Source organism: Sorex araneus, chromosome X (assembly GCF_027595985.1).
Source record: "Sorex araneus isolate mSorAra2 chromosome X, mSorAra2.pri, whole genome shotgun sequence".
In the NCBI taxonomy this organism is placed as follows: domain Eukaryota; kingdom Metazoa; phylum Chordata; class Mammalia; order Eulipotyphla; family Soricidae; genus Sorex; species Sorex araneus.
Genome location: NC_073313.1, coordinates 257,921,991 through 257,938,122, shown reverse-complemented (window position 1 = coordinate 257,938,122; position 16,132 = coordinate 257,921,991). Strand labels below are relative to the sequence as shown.

The window sequence follows — 16,132 nt, the reverse complement described above, 5'->3', positions numbered from 1 at the left end:
TATCACTGACTTCTACTGATATAAGGTCAAATTAGACTTTATATGCTCTAAAGTAGAAAGTTAAAAAAATTCTAAACAGGCGTTAAGAAAAACTAATGAATTTATCATCCTGGCAGTAGATAAGCTTTTCAATATTTTAATTCTTCCTAGTTTTATATGATGTCACTACAACACTGTTTATTAATAAAGTAGCATTTAAAATCCCTATACATGTTCTAGTTATTATATTTAGTTGAAATTGTTTCAGTATAATTGAAAAATATATTGTTTTCTTGAATAATGTTTGACACTATGTTTTATGTCACTGGGAAGTATATATAAGATTTCAGTCAGTTACTACTTGTTTTTTGTTTTGGGTTTTTGGGGTTTTTTTTTTGTTTTTGTTTTTGTTTTTTTTTTTTTTTGAGTGTCAGGCACTTTTTATTAGCCTCAGAGGGGAGACTGATGCTGGCGCCCGGCCTCTACCCACAGGGAATGAAACTGGTCCCGGGGTGTTTTCAAACTACTGAGGAGGTTCAGTAGTTCAGAGGAGGGACAGGAGCCTGGGGGCGCTGGCTCCTTCCTGTCAGTCACGTAGGTCCAGGGATTCCTCGGGGGACGGCGAGAAGCCACACTCCACATGGGAAGCAGCTCAGTGGGCTTGTTTTTATTTTAAAGAAAAGTTTTTTTCCCAGACATGTTCAACAGAAATCATTGATTTCATGTTATAAGCAGATTAGTAAGTTTTTAAAAATCATGTACTAGCGAAGACTTAAATTTCTATTTTTACCTCTTAAATCAGGTGGGATACTCTCGGTAGCTGCCCGCACGTCAGAGCCTGGCAAGCTACCCGTGGTGAATTCCATATTCCACAGTAGCAACAAGTCTCACAATGGAGACGTTACTGGTGCCCACTCGAGCAAATCGATGAACAACAGGACAACAGTACTATAGTGCTACCTCTTAAATCAGAGAGCAGGAATATATCAGAAATTTATTCTCATGCCCTTCTCCCATCCTATGCTTTGTGTGACCTTACTGTGATTGAATCACATAAGAAGGTTATATACTCATTACCTTTGGTGGTCGTGTAGTGGCAGTACTATTTAATCCGTTATTATTACATTGTGTGCTTTTTAAGTAATTTTAGGTATAAGTATAAAGAACAGTTTTTGCTCACAATGCTAAGATTCTTGTCTATAAAATATTCTCCTATATATAAACATCCACATTTTTAAATAGCATTTTCTTTTTATAAAGGAATGTTTATAGTTTTAATAAAGGGGGGAGGTTGGACATTATTACAGAATTCACTTCTCAGAGGTACTGTCAGAGTTACCAGGAGATAATCGTATCTTTCTATTTTGAAATGAAACAGGAGGATGGATCTGAAGTTGGTGTTGGAGGGGCACAAGTAACTGGCTCTAATACGCGGAAGCACATATTGCAAGTCTCCACTTTCCAGATGACCATATTAATGCTCTTTAATAATAGAGAAAAATACACATTTGAGGTATGGGATATAATTATGCAAATTTTAACCAATCATACTGTTTCTGATTCTCACCTGTTTCATCTTCTTTGAACAGCCTTTAGAATTATTATGATGTGATTGTGAAGATTATGGTCATGATGATCATGGTGTTTTGGGTGACGTTTGCATACTCTTGAAACAGTAATGAAATTGGGTTATGGATTCATATGAGCATTCACTATAAAGATCATGGGTCATGTTTCATCCTTCCTGGGGCCTAAATTATAATAAGATATATACTAAGGACATGAAATGATGAGTTTAAGAAACTACACAGTTGAACTTTAACAGTCAAAATATAAACTATTGCTCCCCCAAATTAGGGGTGTTAGTAGTCAAAGGAGTTGACTCATTCCTTCCCACTGTCTCCAGCGCCAGGTAGCCAGTGATCTGCATTACATTCATCATCATCATTCCCTTGATTGTCGAATTTCTCAAGTGGTCTCAGTAATGTCTCCATTCGTCCTAGCCCTGATATTTTAGAAGCCTCTCTTTACTCATCCTTTCCAGTGGTGCCACATTGGAGGCTCTTTCAGTGTCAGGGGAATGAAACCCATCATTGTTACTGGTTTTGGCATATGAATACGCCATGGCGAGTTTGCCAGGCTCTCCCATGTGGGTAGGAAACTCGGTAGCTTGCCAGGTTCTCCCAGAGGGCGAACTAGGCTATAAGATGTCGGTTCCGGGAGCTTGGTGTTACAGTCTCTGGATGTTGGCCGTTGGTGGGATTACACGGCTCTGGGGGCAGTCCTTGGATGTGACCACCTAGCTACTGGGAAATGGGGGATCTGGGCAGAAGAGGCCCAGTCCTGATCCGAGCAGGCTTGGAGTTCTCAGCTGCAGGTCCCACACACCTGGGTTCCTCTGCCACTACCTTTATGCGTGAGGCTCTTCCGAACTTGTGTAGAGGGTCCTTGAGCATGGCTGTGGCTAGGCTCCAGAGGTCTTCGGCCAAGGGAGCTCTCCTCAGGGTGGGGAGGGAAACTGAAGCCCACCCCCTCTGAGGGGCCCCAGGGAAGACAGCCAGGCTCAGGGGCAAGAGACTCTCTGCATTACATTATCATAGAATAATTTTAACCTTTGCAGAATTTAAATGCACACCCCTCACCCTTTTTTTATTTAATCCATGCAGTTTTCTAGAATTAGGTCAATGCTGGCCTTTTGAATTTCAGCCAGTTTAGCAGGTGTGTTTGTGTGTTTAAGGAAAGACAAACTCTTTCCTTGATGTCTAATGATGTTGAGCATCTTTTATGTGTCTGTATACTATTGATATGTTTTGTTTGGTGACATTGTAACTTTCTTGAGTTTTTCAAAAGTTTTTTTATGAATTCTAGATACAAATCCATTCTCAGATTTGTGTCCTATAAATATTTTCCCCCAACTGTTGCTTATTTTTTGTTTTATTTTTTAGTGGTATATTTTGAAGAGTGGGCTTTTAAATTCTAGCCACGTGTTGACCTTTTTCCTTAATAATTTATAATTTTTATCACTGTTGACCCGTTGCTCATCAGTTTGCTCGAGCGGGCGCCAGAATTGTCTCCATTCATCCCTGTCACGTTCAGGGTCAGTGGAATGAGGCCCATTATTGTTACTGTTTTTAGCATCCAAAGAAATTACTGGCTACCCCAAGATTGCCAAAAATTTCCTTCTATGTTTTCTAAGTTATTTATGCTTCTGATTTGACATTTGGGCCTATGATTAATTTCAAGTTAATTTTTTTTTTCACTATACCAGGATTAAGAATTTTCAAGGGTGAGCTGGTACAGTGAGGTTGAGGACTTGCCTTACACTCAGACGACGAAGCTTGATCCCCATCACACATACTGTTCCCAAACTCTACCAGAATTGGTTCCTGAGCACTAACAGTGTGGTCAAAAAACTTAAAATATTTAGATACACAACAGTTAATTGTTTCTTCCTGCAACATTAGTCAACAGAAACACTCTTTTCCCTTTAACTTTACCTTAACTTGTATCACTTCAATTTGCTCGATTGGGCACCAGTAACGTCTCCATTTGTCCCTGTCTCGTGCTAGTGTAGCCCAATGGTATCTGCTTGCTCCGGGAACAGGAGGAGCCTCAAATCGTTCATTCAGGGTTTTAACCAAGAAGTCTGACCATCTTGTTGGTGGGCGGCCATGCGGTCTTTTGACGTCCCATGGAATCTACTCGGTAACAGCTCTAGTCCAGCCGTCGTCTCTGAATCACATTACGTGTCCGGTCCATCTGATTTTCGACCCTTGGCGAGCGAGACAGCATCCCTGATTCTTGACCACATCCCTGATTCTTGTCGACGGAGGGAAGGAATCTGGAGTTCCAGCCTCCGTCGACAATTACTTTAACTAACTTTTTTATTTAAAAAAAAGAGAGAGAGAAAATAGTTCACTGTATTTGTGGATTGTTTATGCCCTCAGCTGTTTCAGTTATTTCTCTGCCTTTCTTTAGGTTGATTTTACAGCGTCTTGCTAGTATCACATTAAGCTAACGAGTTAGTAGTTTTTAAAACTGTGAAATAACTGCTTTTTTTATCCTGGCTTTGTTTTGGGGTCTATACTTGGTGTTGCCCCTGGCAGTGTCGGGACATGTGTACAGGGCCATAACCTGGCTCTTGATGCAGAGCATCCCTCCACCAGTGCCTGTTTTCTATCATCAGTTACTGGGAACTGAGTGTTCCCTGTAACCCTCCCACCCCCCACCCCCCCATGCCACCCAGCCCTACCCCACTCTGCCTCTGACAGGCACATTCCCTTTTACTCTCTCTCCTTTAGGGTGCTGTGGTCTGCAATGCCAGTTTTGAATGGCTATCGTATTCGGTCTATAGTCTACTTTCGGCAGGCATCTCCCATCCCAAGCAGGCCCTCTAAACACCCTTTACGTGGTGGTCCCTTTTCTATCTGAGCTGTCTTTTCCCCTAGCCTGTGAAGCCGGCTTCCAAGCTTGGAGCAAATCTGGTACTTATCTCTACTATCCTTGGGTGTTAAATCTCCCATTCTATTACTTTATATTCTACAAATGAGTGCAATCTTTGTATGTCCCTCACATTCTGACTCATTTCACTTAACATGATACTTTCCATATTGATCCACTTACATGCAAATTTCATGACTTCATCTTTTCTAACAAACAGCTCCATTGTGGAGATGTACCAAATTTTCTTTAACCAGTCATCTATCCTTGGGCACTCAGGTTTTTTCCAGGTTCTGGCTATTGTAAACAGTGCTGTAATGAACATACAAGTGCAGAAGTCATTTCTACTATATTTTTTTTGCATCTCCGGGATATATTCCCAGAAGTGCTATTGCTGGGTCAAATGGGAGCTCAATTTCCAATTTATTGAGAAGCGTCCATACTGTTTTCCAAAAGGGCTGAACCAATCGGCAGTCCCACCAGCGGTGAAGGAGAGTCCCTTTCTCTCCACACTCACGCCAACACCAGTTGCTTATGTTGTTTTGGATGCGGGCCAGCCTCTGTGGTATGAGATGGTATCTCATTGTTGTTGCATCTCCCTGATGATTAGTGATGAAGAGCATTTTTTCATGTGCCTTTTGGCCATTTAGATTTCTTCTTTGAGAAAGTTTGTTCATTTCATCGCCCTATTAGTTCATAGTCCAGAAGTATGTCTGCCAGCAGCCGCTGCGTTCTGCAATTGGTTTCTGTGCCTATGGGATAATGGACGCTCAGGGGTGGCGGAGCTGTTCCTCAGCGTTTTTTCTGTATATCAGGAAAGGTTTGGAGAAATATCCCAGTCCCACATTCTGGAGCCGTGTTAGTAGAAGCTCAGTGTCACCGGGACTCCGTCTGGAGAAGGCGGAGATTCTGCACCTTCTCTGTCTGGCACCCCGGTGTTGTTGGCCCGGTCCGGCTTGTGGTGCCCGGTGACCCGGATTCTTCACTGCTGGCTGCTGTGGCAAGATGGTGCCGAGGGTGGGTTGAGGGCGTAAAATATCTTTTTCTTGCCTAACCGCTATTGCAAGTACTTCAAGTACTATATTGAGCAGAAGTGGCGAGAGTGGGCAACCTTGTCTTGTCCCTGATCTTAAAGGGAAGGCTCCTGGTTTTTCCCCATTGAGGATAATGCTTGCCGTAGGCTTGTAGTAGATGGCTTTGACTATATTGAGGAGAGTTCCTTCAAAACCCATTTTGGTGAGAGTTTTCATTATAAGTGGGTGCTGGATCTTGTCAAATGCTTTCTCTGCATTATTGATACGATCATATGGTTTTTATCTTTTGTTGATATGATGGATTATATTGAATGATTTTTTTTTTAATTGAAACACCGCGAGAAGTTACAAAGCTTGTTGATTGATTTTCGAATGTAAAACCATCTTTGCATCCCTGGGATAAATCCCACTTGGTCATGGTGTATGATCTTTTTGATGAATTGTTGGATTCTATTTACTAATATTTTGTTGAGGATTGTTACATCCATGTTCATCAGGGATATCGGCCTGTAATTTTCTTCTTTTGTGCTGTCTTTTTGTTTTTGGTATTGGGGAGATAGGTGCCTCATAGAAACTGTTTGGGAGAGTGAGTTATTTGTTTGTGGGATTTTTTTCCATCCTTTGACTTTGAGTCTGTTTGCTCTGACTGTTCAGATGTTTTTCTTGTAGGCATCAAAATTTGGGGTTCAGTTTCTGAATCCATTTTGCCACTGTGTCTCTTAATTGGTGCATTTGGACTATTGACGTATTGTCATGCAGTTTTGTGCCATCTTTCAGTAGGGGTTTATTGTGCTTGGAGTTTTTCTTGTCTTACAGGAGCTCCTTTAGTCCTTCTTTTAAGTTTGGCTTTGAGCCTATGAAGTCCTGAGTTGTTTTTTATCCACAAAATAGTGTATCATTCCTTCGAGTTTGAGTGAGAGTTTAACCGGATAAAGTAGTCTTGATGAAGTGTTCATTTCATTTTTTTACTATATCCCACTATTGTCTTCAGGCTTGGAGGGTTTCCTCTGATAGGTCTGCTCTAATTCTAAGGGGTGCTCCTTTGTATGTGATTGCCCTCTTTGACTTTGCTGCTTGCAGTATTGTGTCTCTGTCCATGGCATCTATCATTCTGACTATGATATGTCTTGGAGCCTTTTTATTAGGGTCTCTTTTAAGTGGCACCCTTCAGCCTCCTAGGATCTGGGTATCTGCATTCTCCAGCCCTGGGGACTTTTCAGCAGTGATTTCTTCAACTGTGGCTTTTTCATTGGGGTTGCCTCCCTGTCTTTCTGGTACTCCTATGATTCTTATGTTGTTTCTCTTGGAATCATGCCCTAGGGCTCTTTTAAGGTCTTCTCCCATTGTTTGTTGTTGCTGGTAAGCTTCCTGCAGCTCATCTTCAACTCACTGATTCTGTCTTTGGCTGTAATCATTCTACTGTTGAGGGCAACCACTGAGTTTTTTATTTCATCTACTGAATCCTTTATTCATGACACTTCTGTTCGTAGCTTTGTTATTTCTGCTCTCATTTCTTCCTGTATTTTGTTGGCTGTCTGTTCCACTGTTTCTGTCATGTCCTCCTTTAATTTACTGGGTGTCTGTTCCACCCTTTGAGTTCGTTGAACATCCTCAACATTTTATCTCTGAATTCTTTGTCTGAGAGATTATATTTGTGGGAATTTTCTGATTAGGCTTCAGGGATCTTTTCTTCATCCACTCCTTGCGGGGGGGGGGGTGGCGGTGGCGCTGTTTCTTCATGTTATGTGGTAGTATGGAGGTGGGTCCCTTCAGTTCATTATCAATGACCGACTCTTGCTTCAAGGGAGGATTCTGGATGGACTTGGTCATTGATGGTCTTTTTTTCCCACCTTTAAGAATACCACCTCTTTGGTGCTCCTCTGTGCCTGACGTGGGGCCACTAGTGTGGCTTCAGGAGATGTGTTCTTTTTCTTTGGGATTGTTCAGTTCTTTGTGTTCACTTTTATTTCGGTGTTTGGGGGGAGTATTTTGATTGGAATAGGCTAATGCACTGTTGGCCTAATGCGATTGGGATAGCCAGGATCTCCTCTTCAGAATTAGGTAATGGTGGCTGTGCTGTGAGTCCAAAATGCTGGGAGAGGGAGACATAACTACGTCCACGCCCACACGCTGCTTTATCTGTGCAGGAAGCAGCGGGTCGCCTCAATGCCAGTGTGGGGTTTGGCGCTCGTTTCTGATGTTCCTGGGGCTGGCGGCTTTCTCTGCCCCCCCATATTCTTAACTGAAAACCAATTTTCAGGTAAAAGTAAACATAGAAATAAGTCTGAAATTAAGAGATTAAGTTATTTTAAAATTTAATTTGTCCTTTAAAATTTTTTCCTGAATTTTAGGTGTTTATGAGGCATGATGATTTGCAGTCCTGTTATTAGTAATTTTTTCTGTACAACATTCCAAACACAGTCACCACCATAGTTTCCATTTCTTTCCACCAGTCTCACAAGATCCTCCCATTTATCCCCTTGCTACCCTCCTAGATCTGTTTTAATAGTCACTAGCACTTACGCAATAAATAAATTGAGAGATGACCAAATTTTATACGTGACACCACCGGGAATGTGAAGATATTTGTATGGTGCTAAATCAAAAGAATTTGCTCTTACATAATTTCAGATGTGTATTGCCTAAAGAGTCTAGCAAGGTCCCCGTGGCGTATTCAGTATGCCAAAAACAGTAACAAGAAGTCTCACAGTGGAGACGTTACTGGTGCCCGCTCGAGCAAATCGATGATCAAGGAGAGGACCGTGCTGCAGTGCTATTGCCTGAAGAATAGCCTTAATTTTCAAGTGCAAGTTATGTGATTTAGTATTGAAAATAATTGGTTAGCACACTGATGCTTCGATTTGTGTTAATTAAGCCATGTCCAAGTATGAGTCCCCAGGGGTTCGAGCCAGCATCCAGCCCCTTTCCAGAACCAAACGTTAGTAATTACTAAATTCCAGCATGCAGACTCTATCTGTATTGCCTGGTAATTAAGTCATAACTAAGTGGGCTTCTGTTCATTCGAAAGATACACAAGAACGGCAAGCCCAGCAGCCAGCATCTTTCCATCACAGTTCAGACATGTTAAGCTACCTGCCATTGCTACTGCTGCCCCGCTTCATTCTGCAGGTCTTAGCTAAGAAAAGAAAAAGGAGCAGAATTCATAGATAACAAAAACAGAACAAAATTGGTAAACTATGAGGCCATTCTCCCAGAAGTTCATTTGAAAAATAAGCTCTTTTGGTGGCTGGAGCGATAGCACAGCGGGTAGGGTGTTTGCCTTGCACGCGGTCGACCCAGGTTCGATTCCCAGCATCCCATATGGTCCCCTGAGCACCGCCAGGAGTAATTCCTGAGTGCAGAGCCAGGAGTAACCCCTGTGCATCGCCAGGTGTGACCCACATAAATAAATAAATAAATAAATAAATAAATAAATAAATAAATAAATAAGCTCTTCTGTAAATCAGAATTAAGCCGAATATAAGGGGAAAGATGTGAGCGGGTGAGATCTCCCAGGTGCCCGGGTGGCCCTGCCCTCCTAGGTCCAACTGGAATGGCATTGCTAGTGCTCACCTGCTCTCGGGGACTTTGGTGAGCTGCTGTCAGCTCTTAGGCATGTCACTGTGCCGGACATTGAAACCGGTCTCCTCACTCATGAGTTTTCTCCTTGACCCAGTTAAAGAACATTCTGACAAGAATCACAGCCTTTCTAGACTCACTCTTAACTAAGGGTGGTAAGCCAAGCACATTATAAAGCACAAGAATATAAAAGGATGGAAGTACCTGACTGGGGAATCTTCAGGAGTTAAAGGGAGGGATAGTGCTGCACCTGGCAGTGCTCAGGAGTCACATGGGTACCAGGATTCAGACCACTGTTGGGGACTGTGGCCTTGTACAAGCAAATGTCTTAACCTCTGTAGTCTATCTCTAACCCAGGCATTTTTGTTTGATGGATTTTGGAGGTGGGAGGCTTGATAAATTTGCCTTTTCATCCTAATCTGAATAGTATAATTCTTTATTTGTGAGAGTGGCAGTATATATTGTATGGGAACCTTAGTTCCATGTATCAAATACAGAATTAAATTTCAAAAAGATAAAAACAAATCTGTAAAACTGATAGAAGAAAACATGGAATAGTTTTATAATTTTGATGACCGAGGGGCCTCTTTCAAAAGTACTGCAAAAAGCACAGAAGAATAAAACTAATTTAAACTTAAAAACCATAATTTTTTTAAAAATTTATACATTATACCACATAACAAGCATCAAACAGTAATTTTTTTTAAAAAATGAAAAGATCATGGACAGGGAAGAAAATTAACCTGTAAATGGAGGGAGGAGAGATTCTGTTTATGGCTATGAAAGTACAAATTGAAATAATCAAGTTACAGTTTTTATGTTTTTGTGTTATGTTTTGGGGCTACGCCCAGCAGTGCTCAGGGATCACTCCTGGCACTGCTCAGGAGATCATATGTAATGCCAACAATCAAACCCAGGTTGTGATATAAAAATATCACAACCGAAGTTATTCATAGTTTTTAAATGTATGAAACGGTGGAGTATGTCAGTAAGTCACTTAACACCTATTAGAACAGTTACAGGCAACATTCTCTTAATTCCTATTTAATTTGTTGTAGCTTTTTAAATGTCCAAAATGGGTGAATATATGAAATATCAGTTGGAGCAAAGGAATCTTCATCATCACTAAAATTCACATTTCTCCTTCCCTTTCCTAAATTTATGAATTACACACTAATTGTCTCCTGAAATGCTCTTGTTTTCAGATTTGTAATTTATTAATGCTATAGAATGTAAACCAGAATAGCAAGTGTGCACCAGAACATATTGCCAATTTTCTTTCATGTTTTGTATTAGGAATTTTTAAAAAGTTTAATCATACAGCACTAAATGTGGATAGCTTAAACTATATACTTTGCATAATAGTATATTATACACTTTGCACTCCTTTGTTCTGAAGCAAAAGTTGCTTAGCAGAAAGTAATATGGACACAGGGCTGGAGCAATAGCACAGCGGGTAGGGCGTTTGCCTTGCACATGGCTGACCCAGGTTCGATTTCCAACATCCCATATGGTCCCCTGAGCACCTCCAGGAGTAATTCCTGAGTGCCGAGCCAGGAGTAACAGCGGTGCATCGCCGGGTGTGACCCAGAAAGCAAAAATAAGAAAGAAAAGTAATATGGATAGATTTGGAAGGAAATTAAAGTCATTGTAAAACTTGTGATTATTGGTTAACACTTTTATTTTTACTTCATTATTAAAGTAGTTACCTAATCTCTGCGGGTTATGGTTTTAGACTATTTTATATTCTGAAACAAAAAGACCGCTTTTCATTATTTTGTAATTTAAATCATTTTTTTTTTCTGGTTCAGATAATGTCAGGTTTTGTTTAAATAATATAAATATCATAACCAGGGAATTTTTTGTTGTAAATTATTTCCTTAATCACCTCATGTAAAGTATATTTAGAATTGCCTCTCCTATGGTCATTAACTTTTTTTTTTAACTCTAATGATATCAATTTGGTGGAATTTCAGGAAATTCAGCAAGAAACAGATATCCCTGAAAGAGAACTTGTCAGAGCCCTGCAGTCCCTCGCCTGTGGCAAGCCAACACAGCGGGTACTCACGAAGGAGCCCAAGTCCAAGGAAATCGAAAACGGTCACATATTCACAGTCAATGACCAGTTCACCTCCAAACTACACAGAGTCAAGATTCAAACCGGTATCTGAAATAAAATTTTCATCTCCAAATTACATATTTTCCTCTTAAAATTCTACCTGTTGGTTTTCTGCTGCTCAAAGACTGCTTTCTAGTATGGCATAGTGTGTAGGATTAAGAAACAAGACAAGTTTTTGGTGTTTCTGCTAAAGTGTGGTTGAGTGCCAAGTATAGCAAGCATTTAAAAAATTAATTCATACTGTGAACAAATTTATTTTCATACGTTTTTCTGCTTATAAGTTACTGTTTTTTATGGGTGTATTAGCATTGATAAAATAGTTGTTTTTCACTGGTTAAGCTAGCAGTTAATGGATATCTTTTTTTTTAATCAGTTTATAAAAATCCCAGAATTGGGAGTTTTCTAAAATGTAATGTGTAGGTGCAACTGTAGTTGTTATTGCCATGGAGCACGTAGTGGCAGTGTCAGGCCTGCTGGTACTTGATATCACAATGTCCCACCATGCCACACCCAGTATGGACCCTGTGATGCCAGGATCAAGTCCAGGACCTCATACATGCAAAACTTCTAGCCCCACTACTGTTTCTGTTTTGATATTCACGTTTCAAAAATATTAGGCTAGTCTCAGAACTAAGACTAAAACGGTCCTTAACTTACTTTCAGCATAAGTTTTGTACAACCCTTTTGAAAATTGGTAGTAGTAATAGACATTTATTGGACATAGTTATTTATCAAGTCTGAAAAATACGTTATCGGTATATTTAAGGGAATTAGAGAGAACCGTTGCTGGTGTTTAGAACAATGATTTTCAAAGTAATACAGTATTTTCAAAGTAATATAGCTTCTTAGTACCATCTGATCCATTGCAGCTGAATAATCTTGTAATAACATTTTAAAATTAAGATCCTTTTAGATGACTATAGTTTAATATGAATCCATATTATTTATTAAAACGTTCATTGTTTTACTTCAGCACTAAACTATTGACTGCATGATAAATATTTATTCATGAACTTTATATACACTTTTGTTTTCCTTTTTCATGCCAGTTAGTGATGTGTGCATTGCGAAGCAAAGTGATTGGGGTAAAACCATTTTGTCTTATAGTTGTATCTTCATTACTTGTGCTCGCTTTGGCAGCACACATGCTAAAATTATATTTTCATTACTAAGTTTGGCTGCGTATGGATACTATATAGGTACACTTACTATGGACAGGAACATCAGCCTCAAATGTATGGGTTCTGGGTTCTATCCTGGTACTGAAAAAGTACAGCAACACACACAAAAAAAATGCTCTACTAACAAGCACAGACAATGAAGTAACTTCTCCCTCCTGCCCCACCCCAGCGCAAAACATGGGACATACTTTGAAGCATATGTCAAGTTTGATACAGCATGGCTTACTCTGTCATAGATTTGGAAGAAAGTCTATGGTGATAAATATCTGAATTATCTGTTATCTTTATTTAAGCAGCTGTGACTCTAGTTCCAGATTCTCATGCCCATGTCAGGAATATTATCATTTGAAAAGTTCTCTTCATTGGATTTTTACTTTATGTTTTGAGTGTGTCTACATAGAAATAAAAAAGTAGTATATTTCTTTGTAATGAAGAAAATGATATTGGAGTTCTTTACAGCTGTAAAATCCTATATATATAATTCTTTGTTTCAGATGGCCTTAGATTGTTTTTACTCACACTTTGTGCATGGTCAAGTTTTCTCAGTAAACATTGTGGTCACACACTTTTTTTTATCTATAATGTGTCCAAATACAATTTTTTCTTTTGAAATAAGTGCCTGGACCCAGAACCAAATATATGTTTGTCTTAGATTCATACTTCTTTAGAACCAGGTCAGATATATCTGAAGCACCTAGCCTTTTTAAAAAAAAAAAAAAATGTTTGAGACGCCCCTTTCCATTCTCCCCCCTACCCCCCTGCACACACATTTTCTCCTCCTCTTCACCTCTTCCCTCTCCTGCCTTCTTCCCACCTTCTCTCCCTCTCCTTTGGCCTCACCCAGAACAGACCCCAGCACCTCCTGGCCCAGGCATTGAACTTGGCCAGGCTGGTTGGCCAGTTGGCCCAGTATCCTTGTGAGTGGCTCTCCAGGCTTCCTAAGCACTGCTTGGGAGGGGCCCCTCCATTTTCCTTTCTTCTCTTCTTCCCTAGTTTTATCATTAATATTTTAAATTTAAAGAGAATGGTGGTAGTGTTCAGTGGACATCAGTGTCACCATCCCCTGTCATGTTTTTCCCACATTCCTTGAGCATTGCTCACTCCCCTGCCCTGCCTCTCCATAGGGATATATTGGCTTCAGCGCTTTAGTTTGACTTGCAGGTATATTTCAACAACAAAAAAACTTCACACGTCTCCTTAGAATTACTTTCCCACATAATAATAATAATAATAATAGCACTAACACAAAATGAATAATTATGTGTCTATATACTGCCCATAATTACGTGTCCTCAGTTTTCTTAAAATGTCTTTCCTACATTTTAGATCAGGGTTTTAATCAAGGTTTTCACATACACTGATTTGTATATCTCTTTGCTTCTATTTATTCTTAACCAGTACCTCTTAACCTTTTCTTTTGACTTTTGGACCACACCTGGAGGCCACTCCTGGCTCTGTGCTCTGTGCTCGGGGGTCAGAGCCATATGGAGTGCCAGGGGCCAGACCTGAGCCATCCATGCGCGAGCTAAGCCCCTGCCCCACTTCACTGTCTCTCTGGCCCCTCCTGTTTTTTATGACACTGGCTTTTTGAAAGAAAAGGCACTGTTATTTCTTGTATTTTAATAGTGTAAATGCTCTTTTAATTTACTTTTAAAATATTTTAACTTGAAAAGGTGTTTAAAGCCATTTTCTTTACCTCAGGATTCTAGAAAGGGCTTCATGGATGTACATGTCAGGGCGATCTTCAAAATCTCTAGTCGGCTGGTGGTGGGTGTGCCGCTGCCTGAATCAGCGCTGTTCCAGATGGTTCTTTGTAAGGTCTCCCATTTTTACTTCTAGAGATTTCAGAAGTTGGTGACCAGATTACAAGCCAGTTACTACCATTCTTTCTCTTCTACTTTCCTATTGTTGTTGTTGTTGTTTTTGTTCTTGTTTTTTTAGCACACCCAAAAAAAAACAACAACAACAAAAACTGCTCAGGGCTTACTCCTGGCTCTTTACTCAGAAATTACTCCTGACAGTGTTCAGGGCACCATTTGTAGTGCTGATTGACTACAGGTATGCAAGTAAGCATCTTCCTTACCTGCTGTTCTATTTTTCTAGCCTCCTCTCCTCCTTAAAAGAGAGCACACAGTTGTAGGAGAGAGACTTGGTAGCAGTTGCCTTGAAGACCATAGAGCAGTAAACCTCCTAAAAATTGGAATATAGTGTTTATTTATGATCAGCTGATTGTCATTGAAAAAAGATGCATGATAGGAAATTGTTAGGTAATTGGTGAGAGGTACAAGTTAATTACTCAATCGAAATTCCTTTACTGACAATATAGTGGCAATTTTGAATTATTGAAATCTGGCTGAACCTTATCTATAACATACTTCCTCCTATAGAGTCTTGGAGATTTTAGTCATATTTTGAGCTAATAAGATAGAAGGTGTTATCTTAGCTACTTTTAGAAAGTAAAAGTATAACTTGGATATAGGGTGATAAAATACTAGATAAAGTAACACTTTATGACACAGGAACATGCCACCAGTTTTATAGCTAAAGATACTTTGCTACTGGGGCCAGAGTGATAGTACAGCAGGTGGGGCACTTGTCTTGCATACATCTGACCTGGGCTCAATTTCTGGCACTCCATATGTCCCCTGAGCACCTCCTAGTGTGGCGCAAAAGCCAGAAAAGGGAGAGAGAAATCTAGCTACCATTTTTCTTCTGGCAAGAAACACATTTGTCTTACAAAAATAAAATTAGTTCATTATCTTTGTAAAATTAAGCTTCTGGTTCTTTTAAAAAAAATGGTAATTTAGAATGACAGAATTTTTTGTTACTAAACAGTTTACTGGTTACTTGGATTTATTAGTATACTCAAATTGAAATAGACTTTGTCCTGTGGATCGGGCTAAATCATACTATTTTGCTTATAAAGTAAATTTTTTATTACTTTTGAAGTTATATGCTAATTTCTTGATTTTAACGTCTTTGTTTCTGTTTTCAGTTGCTGCCAAACAAGGTGAATCTGACCCAGAAAGGAAAGAAACTAGGCAGAAAGTAGATGACGACAGAAAACATGAGATAGAAGCTGCTATAGTCCGGATAATGAAATCTAGAAAGAAGATGCAGCACAACGTGTTAGTAGCAGAGGTAAGGACACACGGAGACTTGGTCAGTGGGGAAGCAGCAGCGAACACTGACAGTTTGGAGAAGTACTGTACGAAGCTAGTTCTCAAATTAGGAGACCACGGCCAGGCAACACACGGAAAACATGGCACGTAGGGGCTGAAGAGACAGCTCAGCAGAAGGGAAAGTGCTCGCCCTGCGCTCCTGCTGACTCCCAGCACTCTGTATGGTCCTCGGAGCCCCACCAGGGGCAAGCCCAGAGTACAGCCGTGTGTGACCCCAAAACAAACCAGCTCCATTAAAAGTAATAAAAAAATAATAGTGGCATCTAATAATGAAACGCTTCAAGAGCTTATATATGCATAGAGAACAGACCAGGGGTATTATCACATGGAACCTAAAGTGTTTGCTTGTTTTAAATTTGGGGCGTACTTGGCTGTGCTCAGGGCCTCCTCCTACTCCTGGTCATGCTCTGGATCCTATGGGTTGCCAGAGCTCAAACCTGGGTTGGCTGCATGCAGTGCAAGTCCAGCTTCCAAAGCTGCTTCTTACGAGGAATAATTGTTGCTGCCTTACAAGTGAGGAAACAGAGGACTGGAAGGCCGTTGGGGGGGAAGAGGATCAGGCCTAAGTAAAACACTGGTAGAGGGTGAATAATGACAGGTGGGAAATAGATTCGACAG

At 40.2% G+C, this 16,132-nt stretch overlaps 1 protein-coding gene across 3 annotated transcripts in view; it reads left to right on the top strand.

Annotated features, from left to right (window-relative positions):
• The window catches only part of CUL3 (cullin 3), a 108,659-nt gene that overhangs the window by 86,499 nt on the left and 6,028 nt on the right, over positions 1–16,132 (top strand). For all 3 annotated transcript variants that reach the window (XM_055121619.1, XM_055121620.1, XM_055121621.1), the window contains 3 exons: positions 1,358–1,492; positions 11,009–11,195; positions 15,328–15,473. In XM_055121619.1, coding sequence (XP_054977594.1) covers positions 1,358–1,492; positions 11,009–11,195; positions 15,328–15,473 — 468 coding nt within the window. The remainder of the gene's footprint in view (positions 1–1,357; positions 1,493–11,008; positions 11,196–15,327; positions 15,474–16,132) is intronic.